The sequence below is a fragment of the Cynocephalus volans genome, chromosome 5 (assembly GCF_027409185.1).
Source record: "Cynocephalus volans isolate mCynVol1 chromosome 5, mCynVol1.pri, whole genome shotgun sequence".
Classification (NCBI taxonomy): Eukaryota; Metazoa; Chordata; class Mammalia; order Dermoptera; family Cynocephalidae; genus Cynocephalus; species Cynocephalus volans.
Window position 1 is genome coordinate 144,157,537 of NC_084464.1, and position 20,904 is coordinate 144,178,440.

The 20,904-nt window shown below is 36.3% G+C and overlaps 1 protein-coding gene across 4 annotated transcripts in view; it reads left to right on the top strand.

The window, feature by feature from the left end:
• UTRN (utrophin) overlaps positions 1-20,904 on the top strand; it is a 473,290-nt gene that overhangs the window by 355,295 nt on the left and 97,091 nt on the right. For all 4 annotated transcript variants that reach the window (XM_063097714.1, XM_063097711.1, XM_063097712.1 and 1 more), the window contains 3 exons: positions 10,887-11,155; positions 17,785-17,931; positions 20,302-20,380. In XM_063097714.1, coding sequence (XP_062953784.1) covers positions 10,887-11,155; positions 17,785-17,931; positions 20,302-20,380 — 495 coding nt within the window. The remainder of the gene's footprint in view (positions 1-10,886; positions 11,156-17,784; positions 17,932-20,301; positions 20,381-20,904) is intronic.

Sequence of the window (20,904 nt, forward strand, 5' to 3'; positions counted from 1 at the left end):
GTGTGTGCTATCTCCTTCCTCGAATGTTCTTGGAACTCTCTTGTTATGGCTGTGATACATTCTCTTCTTCCATCTTTTGAATTCTTTTCAAAAAAATATTTTAAGGCTTGCTCACATCCTAAACATAGAATATTAGTATGGGTAGGAGCCTTAGCAATGAAGCAGTCCAAACCTACTCACTGTACAGATGAGAAAACTGGGGTCCACAGAGGGAAGGTGACCCGCTCAGGTTCCAACCCAGTCCTGTTTGATACCTAACATGTTCTGCCTTTATCTGTTTCAGATGTCAGAATCTCTTACTTGCCCTGAGTTGAGGAATCCAGTTTTCAATACTTTGTATCCTATGCAATGGCTTATATAAATCAGGCACTCAGTAAAAAGTTTGATGAAGAATACATGACTGCCTGTATAAATGAATGGTATAAAGAAGTTATCTTATTTACTGTTCTGACTTTACAACAATCTGTTGCAGGAACATTTTTATGAGCAAACGGTTAACAGTGATTTCACCCCACCACCACCACCACCAAATTTAAAAACTAGGAAAAGGAACCGAAATTATGGATTTCTTTGGAAGGGTTGAACCCATCAGAAATTGCTTTTCCTCACAGTCCTGAGTCCATCAAGAATGACTGTAGAGGGAGACACTGACATGATAAGCAGTGGAGATGGGTAATGGGATGATCAATGTTTGAGATGAAATGGAACTTTTACCCCAGCTTTTCTAGAATAAATGATCAACACTTATGGAGTTCCTTTCCTGTATCTCTCCACAAACTCCTGCCGTCTCTGCCACCCTGCACCTGTTCTTCAGTCTTTGCATCTTTGCTTCCTGCAATTCTGTCCTCTGGGTTGCTCAGCCCAAAATCCTTAGGGCCACTATTAGCTCCTTTGTTCTTTTGTCACCCAACTCCACTCCATCAGCAAATCCTGTCATTGATACATTCAGGATACACGCAGATTCTGATCCTTTATCACCACTTCCACTACCACCTCCTGGTCTAAGCCACCACCTCTCCCTTGGATTATTGCAGGTTCATTCACCTCATCTCCCTGCTCTGTATTAGTCCATTTTGTGTTGCTATAACAGAATTACCTGAGACTGAGTAATTTATAAAGAAGAGAGGTTTGTTAGACTTACAATTCTGGGACACCTGCATCTGGCATGGGCCTCAGGCTGCTTCTACTCATGGCGGAAAGTGGCAGGCAGCCAGTGGGTACAAGCAGATCACATGGTGACAGGAAGCAAGAGAGAGAGAGGAGGTGCCAGAGTCCTTTAAACAATCAGGTCTTGCGGGAACTAATAGAGCGAGAACTCACTCACTACCCCCCCTCCCCCAGGGAGAGCGTTAATCCATTCGTGAGGGATCCGCCCCCATGACTCAATCAGTTTCCAACACTGCCACATTGGAGATCAAATTTCCACATGAGTTTTGGAGGGGACAACACATCCAAACTCCATCACCCTCTTAGGAGAGTTTCCCAACACACAGCCATAATGGGCATTTGAAGATATAGGTCATGTCACGTCTCTTCTCTGCTGCAAACCTCCGAGGGCTCCTCCCCTCTCTCAGAGACATCAAACTGCTTACAATGGCCAGCTTCCTCCTTGTTCCATCTCTGTCCTGCTCGCCATTGCTCTCCCTCTTGTTTGTCTCTGCACTGCTGCCGTCCTGGCCTTCCTGCTGTTCTTGGACAGCCCAGCTGTGCTCTCATGCATAGGCCATTGTGCTTTCCATCCCCTCTGCCTGGTGCGCTCTCTCTCTCTGCTCTTCAGGGCTTTGTCCAGGTGACATCTCCTGAGTTAGGCTTCCAGGGGCATCCACCACTCCTGTCTCCTTTTTCTACCTTTCCCAGTATTTTTTATCCAATCTGCCCTACGTTTTACAGTGGCATTCATTGGAGATTTTCTTTTTATGGTGGCAGCAGGATTACTAAAAGCATAGAAGTTCATTGCAGCCTCCTATGCTACCTGGGATAATATTGGAGACTCCCTATTCCAGGAAACAAATCTTTTTTGTCTGCTGTTTCTTTCATGGTAGCCAAGTTGAGCGGGCCACTTTGGAGAAGGTCACTGGGATTGTGTGTAGGACCCTGCACCCTCAAGAGAGATACTGGTGTGCTCTGCAGCTGCTCAGCTGGAGTGGGCCACTGTGGGCAAGGTCACTGGGGCTGTGGACTAGACAGCAGATTTCTTTTTTTTTCTTTTTTTTTTGTCCTTTTTTGTGACTGCGCTCGGCCAGTGAGCGCACCGGCCATCCCTATATAGGATCCGAACCCGCAGTGGGAGCGTTGCTGCGCTCCCAGCGCTGCACTCTCCCGAGTGAGCCACAGGGTCGGCCCTAGACAGCAGATTTGATTCTTGGCTCTGCCACTTACCAGCTGGGTGATCCGATTTTTAACCCCTTTCTAACTCACTTTTCTCCTCTGTAAAATGGGGAGAATAGTTTCTATGTTTTAAGTTTGCTGTGAAGATTAATTGATTTAATACTTGTAAATATGTAGTTGTTTATATGTGTATATGCATACACAACTTTATATAGTTATGTATGGATGTATCTATGATCAATGGTTAGTAATAGTCATCTTTTTAGATAAAAAGAATATGTATGGATTAATGTTTTCCTCTTTGGTCCTTTGACAGTTAGCAACATGAATTTAGTAGTATTTAATTTTTAACTCAGGGCATACTGGTTTCTTTTAATTATTATATGTTTCATAATATGAGGGTACTTCAAAAAGTTTGTGGAAAAATAGAATTAAAAGGTAATTCGAATCTTTCCATAAACTTTTTGAAGACCCCCTCATATTTTAGAAAACCAAGTATTAAAAGAGTATTTCTCTGCTGTGTGAAATCTCATATGTATTATGATATTGCAAAGAAATAATAAATGACATTTTTTAGTCCACTCTGTCAGTCCATTTTATGCCAGTATTAGCAAAATTATGCAAATAAAATTTTATGATTCTTAAAAGAGTGAAGATGTGAAATTATCATATAGGATTAGTTTGATGGAAATATTAGTAGAAGTTACTTTCATACTGATTCTCAGTATAACTTAAGTTTACAACTTTATTTCCTTGTATATAATAACATGAAACCAAATTACACATTACTTAACACAAGTAATTACACTAGCAAAACTAATGGGTTTTTTTCCCCCTAGGGCTTTTTTGTTTTCCTAATAAGAGTTTTATTAATTAGAACCCCGTTCATTGTAAATAACAGACACCCAGCTTCCATAAGCACAGGCATAAGGGGGAATGTATTGACCCCCATTGCCAAGCCACTGTAAAGGCAGGGACACGGCTGGCTGCAGGGACTGGAATCTACCCACAAGCCTTTCCTCCGTGTCTTCCTTTCTGCTACTCTCTACAAGTTTTCATTTTCCTAGTTTTCCTATGACCTTCTATCTCACAACTTCATACCAAGGGGGCTAACACTTCTTTAGATCCAGAACATTCCAGGAGAAGGCTCCGATTGACTCACTTTGAGTCAATGTGCTCAGAGTCTGCTAGGATTGGCAGATTCCCTTTGTAAGAAAAAAATGCTGAATGGAGGAAAATTCAATTCCCATAAAGGAAGAAGTAAAAAATGTTAGTAAACATAGATGTTTGCAACGTGCCGTGCAGTGTGCCAAGTACCTTACATGCCTTATCTCATTTAATTCTTACAACAACTCTTTGAGGTGTGAGTGCTGTTACCACCCACTTGACAGATGAGAAAACTGAGAGTTTGAGAGGTTTGGAAGTGTAAGAGCCAAAATAGGAACCAAGGCTCATGTCACTAAACTTGATGCTGTTAACCACCATAGTGTACTGTCTTAACTAATTCAGTAATTCCTCGCTACTTCTAAATATACGATAGAAATAAGATTTTATTTTTTATATCTTTCTACTTTAAAAAACTCACACAGTAATTAAATATGTTTATAACTCGTTGCTTTTTTCCCTTCACCGCTGCTTTTTCTTTGCTGAAATATCACTCTGCTTAATAGAATCACACACTAGTTCACTGATTTCTTAATACTTAGGGATAAGGTGTTTAGGCAATTTTAGACTTTGTCTTTTTAATTTTCATATAAAAACTTGAAGTATAAGTAATTGCTTTCAGGCTTATAGACCAGAGCAATAATTTAATTAGCTTCTCAAGTCCGAATTAGATTAGTAAAGTTGTAATGCGTGAAAAAGCACAGAAAAATGTAATGTTACTTTCTTTTCCAGCACTCTTAACTACAAAACAATAATGTGATTCTTCCCAAATAAACATTCTGCCATATCTGTATGGATGTAATGAACCTAGTCTTCAACTTTTCCATAATGAGTTGGCTCATTCATTGGGTAACAATTTCAAAAACTTTTTTTATCCTAATGAATACCGTAGTAATGAAATCGTATTTAAATAAATCTTGATGAATAATTATATGATAACAAAGGTTTGTCTGATGGACACAATATTTTAAATTGATTGTTCACCATCTGTTATGTTCTCTAATCAGTGTTACAACCAACCATAAATCGCATGTGCCTCATAAAAATGATGGCAATAATTTCCATGTATGTATTTTATTGAAATCAGCATCTGGGACTTTACTTTCTGTTTTAAACATAAAGGATAGAATACTGACTCTTATTTATTTTTTGTTATTGTTGCTGTTCCTTAGTAGAAAGCTGGAATCTCCCAAGAGTGAATTAGAGGTCTTGCCAATTTTTAGAAAGTGTTATCCTAGCAAAGATATAAATTCTTGACTTCAATGAAACTTGTCACTTATTTTGGCAGTCCATAAACTTAAGACATACCCAGCTTCTTTTATAAGAGAGGTAGAGCTTGCTCCTGGCTTCTTGGTAGCTTGATCTGTCATTAGCTGCTGTGTTTAGCTGGGAAGCAGCCTGAGGAAAGATGGGCAGTTGTGTGGCAAGAAATGGAGGACTTTTAACTTAAAACTTCTGCCCTTTGATTCTTGAAGGAGAAAGGGAGAATTTTTTTTCTTTTTTCTTCTTTTTTTTTTGGTTAAAGATATTGTACAGAGATCTATTCATTCATTTAACAAGTACTTATTGATGCCTAACACGTGCCAGGTGGTGTCCTAGCTACTGAGGATACAGCAGTGAACAAAACAGATATCTTTGTTCTCCCGAAATTTGCATTCCCATCTTCTCTTCTCCCCTTTCAGTGACCTGTCTACTGCTGTCCGGCACACATAACTTGAATAACTCATAAAACCAGCATTACTCTGAGGAAATTCAGGGGATATTTGGTTACAGAGAATTGAAAGTTAGGTCTCAGGTCACTAAGTGTGGCTCTCATTGTCTGTCCCACTCTGTTGATCTGGCTTCTTTCCCTGGAGGGTCATCTACTTGATGATTGGCCTCTGCTTCTTCCTCAGCTCAAGGCTGGGTTTGTTGACTTTCATCCACTTTACAGGAAGAGTGAAACTTGAATGTATTTCGACTCTAGTTCTCGTCAGAAGTGCCCTTTATCCCCTCCACAGTGCAGTCTGCATCCCCGTTTCCTTTCTATTTTTTCTCTTCCTCTTAATTGCTTCATTTTGATTTTTATGGAAGGTACTTCCTAAATCTCTTTACTTTGGAGTTCTTGATTTTCCCTAAATGTATCTATATTCTCTGTCTTTTTAAAAAAAATTTTTTTTTTAAGGATTTGAGAAGTCCCTTGGCAGCACGGATGGAGCCATATCATTTTTGTTACATCCCTCTTGAAAGATTTTGGCTACACATTAGCACGTTAATCTACTCTGAGTAGCCTGTTGTTATTATCATTGTTTTAATTTATTAGATGAGCATAATTAGAAACATTAATCAGCTGGTGGCACTTGATGATGTACTTCGTAATCTGGTTGCTAATGAATTGCTGTCATCAGTCACCCTGCAGATGAGGAAATGGGCGGGGCCCTCTTAAACACTCACTGAACAGTTCAGAGAGACTAAGTTGATCTTAATGATTTAATCAGAAAATTTGGGAAGAACATATTTCCCAGTGTTTTAATCAGAAAAATCTTTTGGTGATGAAATGAGAGAAAGAGAGAGAGAGAGAGAGAGAGAGAGAGAGAGAGAGAGAGAGAGAGAGAGAGAGAGAGAGAAAGGGAGCTAGAAAGAAAGAGAAATAGAGTGAGAGAGAGATTGAAATGGGAGGGGATGAAGAGAGAGATACTGAGAGAGAGCAAGTCAAATCTTTTCCCTCGAATTCTTGTTGGCTGAGCAGCCTATTTTGCTTATGTGAAAATCTTTAGAGATGTCTAAATATCCCAGACTTAGTAATAGAATGATAAAAGAAATGAAAGAAATCAACCTTGGTTGAGGGCCTTCTGTGTGCCAGGCATGTGCCAGTAGCTTTATAGATATCTACTGGAGGTAAATATCTACAACAAAAAGAGGGAAGGAATTTATCTATGGTTACTTAACTAGTTAATATTGGAACTGGCATCAGATCTACTAATCTTTCCTTGCACCAAATTGTCCAGTAGTGGAAATGCTACTTGTGAATTTTTTTTCTTTATCTGTTTGTCTTAATATTTCCTTTTAACTGTTGGTGAACTGCAACAATATGAACATAGATACATGCAAAAAAGCAAACAGTACAAATAAAATATTTGAAATTACCATACTTGAAATAAGGTTTATCTTTCCCTTTCACAAAAAGAAACTTATTATGGATACTTTACTTGGATTTGGGAAGTAGGAAGAAAAATTAAGAGGAAAAATTTTTCTACTTAAAATTATGAATTTTATTCTCAGTCAAAAGTAAAGGTAAAAATTCTGTTGAGTCCAGCTTAATTCCATAATTATGTATTGAGGGACATACCAATATCTAGACTGGGTACTGCAAAACCAAGATGGAAAGAAATAAAACATTCATGACCTTATGGCTTTAGAATCTAACAATAAAAAGTCACAATGGAGGTTGTGTCAGTAACATAATTGAGAAAGTACAATAAAAATAAAATTTTATTGAAAGCCACACGGGGCTGATTCTAACAGATTTCTCTCATTATTTCATGGGAGAAACATTTGCATTTTTTAAATTAAAATTTTTTTTTGCATAAGCACACAAACGGAGATTTTATTCTACTGCTAAGATTTCTTTGAGATGTAGAGGCTCTGACTTTCTGACATAATTAAATTAAGGTAAAATAAAATATTTTCCTAGCATGAGAAAATAGGGTTCTCACTTGATAAAACTGGCCTAAGCAGGTCAAATAGTTTGCCCAGGAGCAATGGGCAAGATAGGAGCAGGGCTTATTCCAAATCCTACTCTCTGCTCCTGGTCCAGGCTTGGTTTTCCACCAGTATCCCAGTGAACCACATTGTAGTCTTTTTCCCCATGGTATAAAGGAGTGCGTGGCATGAATGACGTGCAATTAATTTTCATATATAAAGAAATAAAGGTAATTGTACAAGAGAGAAAACTTCAGGATTGATCTTTCTTTTCTCCTCTCTTTATATTTCTTCTTTCTCTTTCCTCTTCCTGAAAGGTAGTTATCTATTCTTCTTTAAATATCTTTGTAACACAGTAAGGAAAATGTCTAATTGCAATCATAAAATATAAATATAAAATAAATAAAGTGAAATGATATTTATAATTTTCATTAGCCTTTATAATATGTAAATATATAATATAAACAAATAACTATAAAAACATAAATAACAATTGTGTATAATTCCCTTGAAGTTTGGCTAGTTACATGGAAAGACCTAAAGGGGGGAGCATGGAGAGTGACAGAGCAAGCCCCCCCATCACATACGTGCACCCACTTTAGGGAGCACGAAAGGGTTTTCTGGTAAATTTACTTGTTATCCTGCCATTTCCTTTGTCTCTAGGATTATTTAGCCTCTGTTACTGACTTTCAAATGTAAATTAGATTACCCTCTCATCACTGAGCTTCATTTGCTCTCTGACCTCCAGTTTTTAGTGGCTGTGCTCTGCCTGGAGTTGACACAACAACCCACTGGAGTGGAAATGCCCCGTGTTCAGCTGCATGGACCAGAGAAGTCAATTTATATGCCAACAGACTAGAAGCGATCCTGGCAACATAGTAGACCACCAGGGGAGCCTTGCAATATATGTATGCCTTGACCTGGTAGATCAGGAATCAGGATCTTTTGGGGGTAGGGCCTCTGGGTTTCAGCCTTTAAAAACTGACTCACTTACTTGCTTTGGTGATGGTTTCTAATATGACACTGGAGTTCAGAGGCACTGGTCGAGAAAATTCTCACTCCTGCGTGAAGCCTTTGAAATTTACCATAGATTATGCAGTCAGAAAATTTGAAACAATGTTTGTCCTTTGATTTTCAAATGAGAGGATTTTTTTAAAGAATGCAATCATTTCCTTTTATTTTATTTTTTCTGCCTTTTTATTGTTTCCATTTGTTTCTGTTTTTTTTTTTTTTTTTACCCCAAATTGTCATAACTCAATATATTTCACGTGTTGCTGCTTCTTACATGTTTCATAAATGTTCTGGAAAATATTTTTGTTTTGTACTTTGCTCTGTTCTTAGCTTAAAGTGTGTATTAAACTGAGTTTGTTGCAGCTATAGGAGGTGCTTTTATTTTGACTTGAAAGTGATTTAGTTAGTACGTTTCCTTTCTGGCAAATAGTTGGTGAATCGAACATAGAGCTTTTTTCTTCTGAGTAGCTGCTTGAGTGGCGATTATATAATAAAAACTGCAAAAGGACTATTCAATCAAAAAAATTTTATATTAAGTGAAGACAAGAAAAAAGTCACAGCCAGTGTAGGATGTTTTGTCACAGGACAAAGACATTGTGTGTCTCTCTCCATGCCAAGTTATTTTATGACTGACTCAGAAATAATTTTTACTTTATCCTAGGAAAATCATCATAACTAAATTGTCTGTTCTGAAATTGGTAGTATATATATATATATATATATTTTTTTTTTTTTTTTTTTTTTTTTACAGTAGTCAGTGCTTAAGATATATCTTTGGAACAAGTTCAAGTGAGTTTTTAACAAACACAAGTGTCCATTATAAAAGTTACCCATTCCATCTCTCATGAGGCTGTTAAGCACGATATTTGCATCTCACACATAATATTTTATAAAAAATATATGTAATGTAAATATTATATGTGTATCATTTTGTAAATATCTTGAAGTTATAAGGATTGACATAGGTTTGCCTTTCTAATGACATATCTTTCGTCAGAAATCTTTTCTCAGACATGCTGTATGTTTTAGGACTATTCTCCAGGCTTAACTCTGTCCCCTGACTGTTGCTTGAAGCTGGTTCTCTATTCACATACATTTTCTTATTTACCTTGTACTCGTATATTCAGCCTATCTACCAGTTGTGATGTTTTGTCTTCTTTTCCTCAACTTAGTTGCCAAGGGATTATTCAAGTCTGTCTTGTAGCCTCACAGCGCTTCAACAGCACAGCTCACAGTTCTGTGGTTGTTGAACTCTGTAAAGTAGAGTAAAATAAACTGTAAAATAGACTGTGAAGTCTATTTGGTTCCCAGAGATTTATTGCAATTAAGCTGCTTTAAGTCTAATTGTCAATGTTTAGAATTTTCTGCAAATTTAGATAGACAAACATATGTGTTCTGTCCCCTTTAATGACTTTTAAATAATATTTAAATAAAGACAGGCAGGCAAATTTATGTTGAGAATGAAAATTATAGTTTAGGGGAACCTGCTTCAGTTTCTCTTTCAGTTTAGGGGAGCCTGCTTCAGTTTATCTTTCGGTGAAGTTCATCTTACCATGAAGTTCAGTGAACTTCCATTTTATGAATGATTTGGGACGTTTTGAGGTGAAGTGGAAATTGCTAATATGATTGATACTAAAAGAGGGGATGTTATCACAGAGGAGAATATGCATTTCTGTCTTAAATTAATCTAGTTTACCTTGATTGTGTGTTTCTGACCTGCCTGTTTCCAGTGGACAATCAGGATGACACCATCAAACCAGTAGGATAGGAAAGGAGGTATCCTCAGCTGTAGCTGGTAGTGAGGTCCCAGGCGTGTTGGGCTGTGCTGGAGACCTGTCCAACCTGCTCTGACAGTGTACCCTGGGTGCATCGCATTCCTCTGCCCTTGTCTTGTCAGCTCACTGTCTGTGTGTTTCTGACCTTTGCCTTCGACGTTGACTTTGATTTCTGTCTGTGTCCTTTGCTTTTCTTCTGGATTCGCACTCTTTCTGCCCCTATCCCGTGGCCTGCCCTTTCTGTCTGAAAGTCCAAGTTTATTTTGGATGTTCTGGAAGCCCTCTTGCTCTGTCACATCTTTAGGATGGTGCCTGCAATCTTGCTCTCTTCCTGTCGAAATGTTTGTGGATGTGCTTCCTTTCTGGGCTGCAGAAAAACACCCTTTATAACAAATGAACTGCTAAACAGACTTAGAGATGATGAAGTATCTAAGATATGTTGTTTGTCTTCAGTTATCTTTTTAGAAACACAATCAATTATTCTCTGAGAGTTTTTCTTCATTTTTTATGGCTATTCTCTACTAATTACACTTCTCATTTCTCTTGAGAACAATGAAATGAAAAAGTGACTTTGGATTTTACGTAACTAAATTTACGGTAAACAAAAATTGTTTTATCCTTGAGTTATCTTGTTACATTTCAGGGTTTACAAATATATTAAAATTCAGAAGTCACCAAAAACTCTGGGCCTTTTATTAATCTGAGTAACTATTTTCTTTTTCTTTTGAGCATATGTTTAGGTATAGTGGGAAATTAACGGAGGACGCATGGAGAAATTTTTTCTTACCCTGGCCAGTGTAACTCTGTCTCTGTATACCTGGTAGCAACCCTGTGAAAGGTGATATTCTTTATTGGCTATAAAGAATGTGCAATTGGTCAAACATTCAAACTACTGCTTTTCTTTTTTTTTTTTTTTTTTAATCACAGAATTGACTCCTGAGGAACGAGCCCAAAAGATTGCCAAAGCCATGCGCAAACAATCTTCTGAAGTCAAAGAGAAGTGGGAAAGTCTAAATGCTGTCACTAACAGTTGGCAAAAGCAAGTGGACAAGGCGTTGGAGAAGCTCAGAGACCTGCAGGGAGCCATGGATGACCTGGATGCTGACATGAAGGAGGCAGAGGCCGTGCGGAATGGCTGGAAGCCCGTGGGAGACCTACTCATCGACTCGCTGCAGGATCACATCGAAAAAACCATGGTCAGCATCACTGCCTATGGCAAAGGATTTTCAAGAAATATTTTATTGTTAAATATGATACAAATATAGAGAGCCACATCTATAAATTGCTAGAAGGGGTTGTTATAAAGCCAACACCACTGTAACACCCACTTGAGTCAGGAGTCATGACAGGTGCTTCCCATATGGTGAAGGAATTTTATAATAATTTACTTTTATTTTTCTTTATTCTTTTTTTTTTTTTTACCTAACTGTGCTTTCCTAAGCAATATAGATTAGGTTTGCCTGTTTCATAAGAAATATTTAAGTCTTTTTTAATATCCAGGTTTCGCCTCAATCCCCTTTTTCTTTTTCTTGCAATTTCTTTGTTAAAGAAACAGGATTTTTTGTTTTATAGTGTTTCCCATAGCTTGGATTTTGCAGAATTGTATCTACATGGTGTAGTCTACAGATTCCTCTCTACTCTGTATTTCCTATAAATTGGTAGTTGGATTTAGAATTTTATTCAAAAGCATACTATTTTACTGAGAATTATCTAAAAATTTTATCTCATTGTCCGAGCATATTACTGAAGGATTAGTTTAACTATAAATTCTGTTTGTAGTCAGGAATTGTTCAAAGATAAGGATGTTAGACCTGTGGTGTAGACCCCCTTTGGTTCCAATAATCTAGAACATCTCCAGAGGAAAGTTAATGAAATTTAGTGGACAAGAGACGTGAATAACAGATTTAGAGTGCAGTAGGGTTTGTAGTAGCACAGTAGACTGTATACTATGTAGTCATGAATAGAATGAAAAGATAAACCAATGAAAAATTAGAAGATGTTAGACTTCATATCTATCATGAATGGAATATTTATTGCCAAAAGTATACATGTTTTGTACACAGACATCGGATAACATTCTCCCTTTGTATATACATGTAGCTGAATAGGAAAGAATGAAGATCTAGGAAATTAACTGAATACTTAGGTAAATTACATGAGTGAATATATGCATGTGTAGACATAGAATAATAATTATATAGCTGCCCTTTTTGTTTCATTGATTTTGTTTCTTTAATTTATTTTTTAAATTTACTTTTTATTTAAACATATTGGTTGCACATATTTATGAGATACAGAGTTATATTTCAATACATGTATACAATGTGTGAAGATCTAATGAAGGTACTTAGCATATTCATCATTGTGAACTTAATCATTTCTTTATGTTTTTGGATCTCCTCTCTTCTAGTTATCTGATAACATGCAGTAAATCATTGTTAATTATAGATTGCTGAGTTTATTGGATACCAACAGAACTTATTTTTTCTATCTAGATGTAATTTTGTGTCCATTAACCAGCCTCTCAGTTTCCCCTCTCCTCCTCTCCTTTCCCACATCTAGCAACCCCAGTTTTTCTATCTTCTTTTAATAGTTCCACTTATTATTATTATTATTCTTTATTTGATTTTGGTTTTTGTTTTGCTTCCACATATAACTGAGGACATGCAGTATTCCTCTTTCTATGCCTGGCTTATTCAGCTTAACATAATTTTCTTCAGGTTTATCCATGCTGCTGTGAATGGCAGAATTTCATTCTTTTTTATGGCTGAGTAGTATTCCATGTGTATATATATACCACATTTTCTTTATGCAATCATCCTTCAATGGACATTTCTGTTGGTTCCATATTTTAGCTATTGTAAATACAGCTGCGATGAACATGAGAGTGCAGGTATCACTTCAACATGATTTCCATTCCTTTGGGTATATTATCCAGTAGGGGGATTGCTGGGACACATCGTAGTTCTATCTGTAGTTTGAGAAACCTCCATATTGTTTTCCATAATTGCTGTGCTAATTTACAGTCCCACCAGCGATGTATACGGGTTCCCCCTTTTCTACATCCTTGCCAGCATTTGTTATATTCTGTCTTTTTTGATAATAGTCAGTCTAACAGGGTGAGATGATATCTCAATGTGGTTTTGATTTATTGAGGCTTTACTTTGTGCGAAGAACTGTTCTTAGCCAGTTTACATAGATATCTCTTTTAATCTTCACACCAGCTCAATAAGATTGGTGTTACTATGCTGCCCGTTTTACAAATGAAGTAGTTGTGTTTCCATGATTTTTTTCTCTTCTCTTTCACTGCAGGGACTTTTTTCACCCAACTTTGTCCAACTATTTGAATTTAAAGCTTTAAAAGTTAAATATTAAATTTTAAACTTAATTTATTTTTAGAGTGTTGGTGTCTGCCATCTTTCAATGTGAATATTCATATATTTCCAGCTCCTGTATAAATTAAGTAGGCTTCTCCCTACAACCCTCGGATCCTAAAAACCACTTCCACGGATGGACCTGAGTTTAAACTAAAGCACTGAAAACAAAGCCTTTAGCATAGCTCATTTGGAAGTTGTACACTTCTTGTATTTTAATAAATGGTTTTAAATACTGAAAATCTTTAAGTTAGTGGTTTACAAAAAGTATGTCCTGTTGGACTGCAAAAGTGCCTCTTGGTTAAAGCAAGAAATTACCAATTTGATTTTGAAATTTTCAGTTTATAATACACAATGATTAGTGTTGGGAGGGCGCGAAAATGAAAAATTGTATCTGGAATTATTAAAGGTCCTAAAGTTTGGGAGTCGTTAATCCCATTTGATTAAAGGAATTGCCAACTTTTGTATCCAAATCCTTTTTTTTCAAATTTCTGCTTAAGTGGAAACCTAGGAAAAATATAATTACTATTTTAATAGAAAGGAATAAAATATTCCTTGGGTTAAAATATTTTAATATCTTATTAGGAAAAGAGAAAATAAAAACTTGTGTCTCATTAAGCCAAATAAAATAGATTCAAAGTCTGGATGTTTTACATGTGCTTTAAAGTATACCCCACATCCTATTGAAGCTATGGGCAGATAAAAATAAGTACTGATTACTGCTAAATATTATTAGATATGCCAAGATGAACAGAAAACAAAATTTTGGGGGGTTAATTAAATAATTTTAACTCCTTCAAATTATCCTCAATTTTTCTTATTTGCAGAATGCACACCTTCTGGCAGGAGAAGGGTTTGGTATTCACACCCGCCAACAGTCTGCCAGATAACACCTTTGATATTAACAGATGTTTCTGTTTTTATAGCAAGGAAGGCCACATAGGCTCTTATTGTCTTATAGGAAAGTGCAGTCAAAACATGATAAATTGATTCTTTATACTAGAATACATGGCAGTTCTGAAACCATTTTAAAACTTGCTTTATATCAAGTCCCTTAATTTGGAAGCCCTCAAAAAACAAAGATAAACTTGCTTGACAGAAAGATTCCTCATTGTTGTAAAACACCTGACCATAAAAACAAACACAAAACCCAAAGACCTTGTTTGTCAAAGCTCTATTATTGTTTTTACCTGTGGCTTATGATAGAAAAGCATTATTTCTATAGAGGAAAAATTTAAACTCCTTTATCGTTCAGTTTGATTTTTAAAACCTGTCAAAGTTATTGTCTAATTAAAAAAAAAAATTTATCACATTTTGAAATAAAACTGGTTATTTAAAATTACGTAAACATCAGAACATTTTTTAGCATTTTATTTTTAATCTTTAATACCTAAAAATCAAAAAGATGTTGATTTTAAAAGCTGATGACAGGTCTTGGGTCCATGGAGAAAATATTAATATGTAAAGTTAAAATCATGATTGAATAAACCTTGAAGGATCTAAGTTCTATAATTATCCTCAGACTGAATCTAAGGGAACCCTGGCCTCTTCAAATTCCAGGCTGAAAAATTGTCTTTCTGCACCCTAACCCGCACTTCCCTCTGTTCCATCCATCTGTAGTGACTGTTAATTGCTTACACCTATAATACATCTGTTACCATACAGCTGCTTCTCTCATTTAACTGTATTCGTGTATCTGTCTGGTGTGTACATTGTCCTCCATGAAAGCTCAACTTCTGCAGCAATGGAGAAAAATGGCCTCAACTCTAAATTCTTTCTCCTTCCATGCTGCAGCAATTCCCATGTCTTTGTGGGCTTTCCTTCTTCTACCCGTCTTCGAAATGTTGGTGTTGGGGTTCTGGTGATAGATCTTATTTAACGTACACTGACTTCTACATTCACTGTTTCAGATATCGTTTATACGCCGCTACCTCCAATGTTCGTATCTTTTATGCTGACTCTGGGCTCCAGATCTATTTTTCTGACTGTTCACTGATCACCCCACCTTGATCTTCTTCAAGTGGCTTCTGAGCATATTCAAGAATTTGAAACACTATATTCTTTGATTTACCTAAACTCAAATTTCTTTTTAAAAATAAAATTGACTGAATATTACTTTGATGTTTACCAACCATGATGATTGTCTTTAGCCTTATGATTTTTCTCTACATTTGTAGAGGAGGCAAAATTTTACCTCTGCCCTCTTAGAGTTTTTCATCTGGGCCTGAACCTTAGATTGACATAAGACAAATTAACAGGAGAAAAGCATACAGTTTTATTTTATATAAGTTTTTACGTGGCACAGGAGCCCCCATAAGGAAATGTAGACTCAAAGAAGGGGCAAAATCAAAATAAATTTATATTAGGTTTATCTATATTAGGAAAAGTGACCAGATTATGTGGAGAGACTAAAAGAAGATAGGAATTATTTTGATGAGGTCTGTTTGTACAGAATCTCTCAGTCCCAACTTCCCATGCCTGGTGATGAGAAGGTTCCTTTCCTCCTGGTGTAGGGAGGACATCTTCCATATGGGGGTTTTATCTCCTGCTCTCATTAAAAAATGTGGAGAGTCAGAGTGCCCTTCTTGTACCTGCTGTTTTTTTTAAATGTCTTTAACTCAAAATAAGCCTTATGCCAAAGTGGCATGGTATATTCTGCCATGTTATATAAGGGGGAGTTATAAGAGGTAACCAAAAAAGTTTTGGAAGAGAGAAGGAAAGAGGGAAGTGGTTAAAGAGGCTTTCTTTTTATAAGCATCAGGAAGAAGTCAAATTAATACTACAGTGTTTTAATAAAACTTTATAGTCATCAAAGCAGTTTGATATACGGTCATATGCCACTTAATGACTTTTTGGCCAGTGGCCCCGTAAGATTATAATACCATGTTTTTACTGTACCTCTTCTATGTTTAGAGATGTTTAGCTACCCAAATAATTATCATTGTGTTCAGTACAGTAACATGCTGCACAGGTTTGTAGCCTAGGAAACATAGGCTATACCATATAGCCTAGGTGTGTAGTAGGCTGTACCATCCAGGTCTGTATAAGTACAGTCTATGATGTTCATACAAGGACGAAATCACCCAATGATGAATTTCTCAGAACGTATCCGCTGCCAAATGACGTGTGACTGCATATTATTTCCTTAACTAAACTTGGAGTGGTAAAAGAAAGGGGCTCATGGACCTATGCCTACTCTCTTAAGGGGTGAGGAATATAGAAAAGATAAAATTCCTTTGCCGATAGAAATGAATTCTGCCTCTCTTGTGTTGCAAACTTTGTGCTGCATACTGGAGAGTGTCTGTTGGGGACATCGAGAGTATGGATGCTCATAATACCAAGTACTAAGTGCTCTGATAAGAGCTGATATTTAAAATATTTAACAACTGGTTTGGTACTGCACCAAGCAGTCAGAATGTCCCCATGCTAATATTCACTGTGTGTCCATTGTGTGCTGGCTGAAAGACCTGGCTGGGTTGGATAGAGCAGAGAGAACGCCTGGAGACACATTCATGGGAGGGGCCTCCAGTGGAGGCTGCAAAGGGAAAGGCCTCAGGGAAATCTTCCTGATGCGAAGGGCACTGGGCTGAGTCTTTTAAAGGATCCTTAGGATCTTGGCAGATTTTGCTGGAAAAAGGGAACATAAACAGAGAAGCAGGTGGAATTATGTGAAGAATGGAGAAAACATACTGTTCTCCATATTCTGTTTGCTCTTATAGTACATATTACTGCCATTTGGTTCAAAATATTTTTCATTTTTTCTTCCCCTCTTCACATACACCCTCTGTCCCCATACATACCAGCTCTCTGTACTGTGCTTGGAGGTGGCATTTGTCAGTTCTAAGACTCATTTACTTCTCTTCCCATAGACTCCACTCTTCCTACCGCACCCCTAACCACAGACAGTGATCATAAATGATTTTGAAAGGACAAACTTTACCTCTTGGAGAATATAATAGGCATGGGTTTTGTGGTTAGGAATGTTGTTTTTACTGGCCACTTTCTAACTTAATTGTAAATGGAAACATGTTCAAATTAAATTGTTGCATCAGGTGAAAAAATACTAAGGTAGCTGTATTCAAGTAGAAAAAAAAATGTGAAAGAAAATTGTAGAATCAAGACTAGAAATCAGTAAAGTGGAAAATAATGGCAGACGTTTTCTATACTAAATTGTACGTCATTAAAAATATGAAAGAAATACATAATCATTTAAAAGAGTTTGCATTATGATTTTTCTCTTCACACGCCTATTTAGATTCTCTGGGTAATAAAGGGTGACTCTGGCTGATCATCTGGTTACTGAAGACCTGAATTATGTCTGCTGTTGTTGACTGAGCAAGTAGAGTTGGTGGCCTCTAAGCTGGTCTTGCCATTTTCTTTGAAGGAAAGTTGGAAATACTAGCTTTGTTATATTCTTTTCTGATGACATCTTTTCTGTCCTTTTCTTTCAGGCATTTAGAGAAGAAATTGCACCAATCAACTTAAAAGTTAAAACAGTGAATGATTTGTCCAGTCAGCTGTCTCCCCTCGACTTGCATCCATCTGTAAAGATGTCTCGCCAGCTCGATGACCTTAATATGCGGTGGAAACTTTTGCAGGTATCAGCTTGTCGCCCTTCCTAATGCAGTCTTGGATGGCCTTTAAACCTGCCTTATTATTCTACTACACACCATCATTTTCTCTTTCTTTATTATTGCATTTGATAATGAACTTAGCATGTGATGATATCAGGTATTTGTCTTTCAGTATCCTGAACCTAAGGGCCTCATTTATTCATGAATATAGATTTTAATGTAATTTTTTTGATGTACTATTCATTTGATACTTGTAGAAAATTGCAAAAGGTCAAATAAATCACAGTAATTGAAACCTACAGTAGGTCACAGAAACATTTTTCCCATAATGGCTTATAAAGAAGTCATTTATCTTACCTTCATCATGGTTTTAAAGTCTCCATACTTTTTCTTCCAAGTGGTTGCTATTTAGGTATCTTGCTTATTTTTTTTCCCAGATAGCACATTTATACTATTGTGGTGTTTACCTTTAGCTCTTACATCTTAGGAGCTCTAATGCAGTTGTTTTAATGGCTCCAGAACTTACTTGCTCATCTCAGGTTTAATAAGTCAAACCATAGGCTGCTGTTTTCGTATTACTTGATATCAGCATTTGCAAGCCACTGCACGTGCCAGTCAAGCATATATGGCTCAGCTTTTGTGGAGCCTTGTCACATTCAGCCCAGTTCCCAGGAGTCATGATAATCATATATTTTTTTTTTTACCTGAAAACTTGCAGGTTAATTTAAGTACAATATTGAAAAACTAATTTTTTTTTTTTTTTTACTAATTTCTCTCTATATTTGGGGCCTAAAATGTGATATTTAATAAGGTAAATATGCAATTTTGATGTAGCACATAAAGCATTTTATTTTAAAGGTATAGTGTTTTATAGTATAATAGGTTTCCTGAATTAATTCAAGTATCAAAATGCCCAATGGTTTACATCTTCTTAATGAAATTGAAGAGGTAAGAAATTAGCATTAGTATTTGGCAGTCTTTCCTGTCTTTGCAAAAAGTGTTAATAATCAGGGATTAGTAAAGCAAAATGTGATAAATTTGTATGTGCTTTTCTAGTGAGTGGAATTACAGAAGTGTTTGATCTTTATTCTTTATTTCTTCTGTTCCATTTCTCTAATTCATTATCCTCATGTGGATTTTCCTGTGGTCCATCTTGATTTACTTTCCATTCTGTTTCTGTTCTCACCATCTCCAAAGATTAGAAGTCAGGGAATATGTTATTCTTGAAAGAGGACACGTACTCTTTCATCCTAACTGCTAGGGCTCAGATGTTAGCTGCTAGTTGGATGAGAAGAGAAAAATCTATGCCAGCAGGCAACATTGCTAAATTTCAGGAGTAGCATTTTCTTTACTCATAAAGCATGGCATTTGAAATACTTTTTGGCATTAATAAACAAAGTATATACTAATGCAGTTGAAATAACTATCTAGGAGAGACTAGAGCTGCCCAGTGAGCCAGACATACACAAGATTCATTCAAAGGTAAAGGAAAACAAGATTGTCAATCTAAGTGGAACAATCACTACTACTACCTAAACAAAAACCAGGAAAAAGGAAATGGAAGTGTCAATAGGCAGTGTGCAGTTGTTATTGATTTGCACTTAGTTTCTCAGTGTTGCAACTCTTTGCATTTTCATAAGGTAGAGAACTAACTACAGAATGTGTGTAAACATACAGAGTGTATTAAACTGCCGGTATACACTTGAATATACATCTCAACCCCACGTAGAGATGATCAAATACAAATTTGGTGGAAAAGAAGACATTCTATGCCACATGTCTTTTCACTTTGTCTATCTTCTATCTATCCTTCCATCTATCTATCCAGTCATCTGTTTTTCTCTTGGAGTATTTTAGACTACTTTTTCATCTGTTTCCTATAGCACTTTTTGCCATCCTTCTTACAAAAGTGGCATGAGTAGCCACTGATCCCATGGCCACATCTTGACTTTAGATGCTTTAGAGACAGTGTCTTGCCTTAGAGGCAGTGCATAATAATAGGGCATAGATTCCGGCACCAGGTGTCCAGGGATATGAATGCCAGCACTGCCACTCACTAGCTTTATTTCCTTGGTACCTCTTTGTGTCTCGATGTCTTCATCAGTAAAATGATGATAATAATAATACTTTTCCAATACAGTTATTGTGTGGATTATAAAGTTAATTTGCATAAATTGCTTAGAAGAGTACCTGTACATTATTTACTGTCTCTTGATGCCAGAAGGAGTCTATTTTCATACCATTACTTTGATACCAGAGATAGAGAAGGGGTCCATACAAGTGATCATATCTTGGGCAGTAGTATCATTTATCACAGTATTTAAGTCAAGGTTATTCATAAGTTATTATTTTGAGATTGAGTTATTACATCATCTTGCATTTATGTGTGTGCAGGTTTCTGTGGATGATCGCCTTAAACAGCTTCAGGAAGCCCACAGAGATTTTGGACCATCCTCCCAGCATTTTCTCTCTAGTAAGTACGAACAAACTTGACTGATCTCACTGACTGAGAATTAGCATATTCTCTCTCTGTCGTTCAAGAAGCCATATTATTTACTATAAATATATTTACTTAGATAAATGCACAAAAGGAGGTATTAATATTAATGAAAATATTGTTTATTGGTTATTATTTGTGATAATATGATGACAATTGATGTCTTTGAAGTGAAACAAAAATCATTTTGTCTTTAGCTATAGTTTTCACTAGACCATCTGTTTTGATACCTAGTATAGCGTTCTATCGTCATTACTTTTTCATATGCAAATGTTATGAACTTTTTCACAATAAAGAACTCATTTTTATATTTAAATATTTTTAATTAATTTTTTTCCTTAAAAAATGCTCATTAGTTTAAAATGCACCTGTAGCTTTTAAAGAAAAAAAAAATTACTCTCCAGGAATCTTTAAATGAGAAGATTTTGGTTTATTAGGCTCACTGTGATCGTACTTTTCTTCTGGTCAGGTATTCTAGATTTAGCCAAACCACGTCTGTA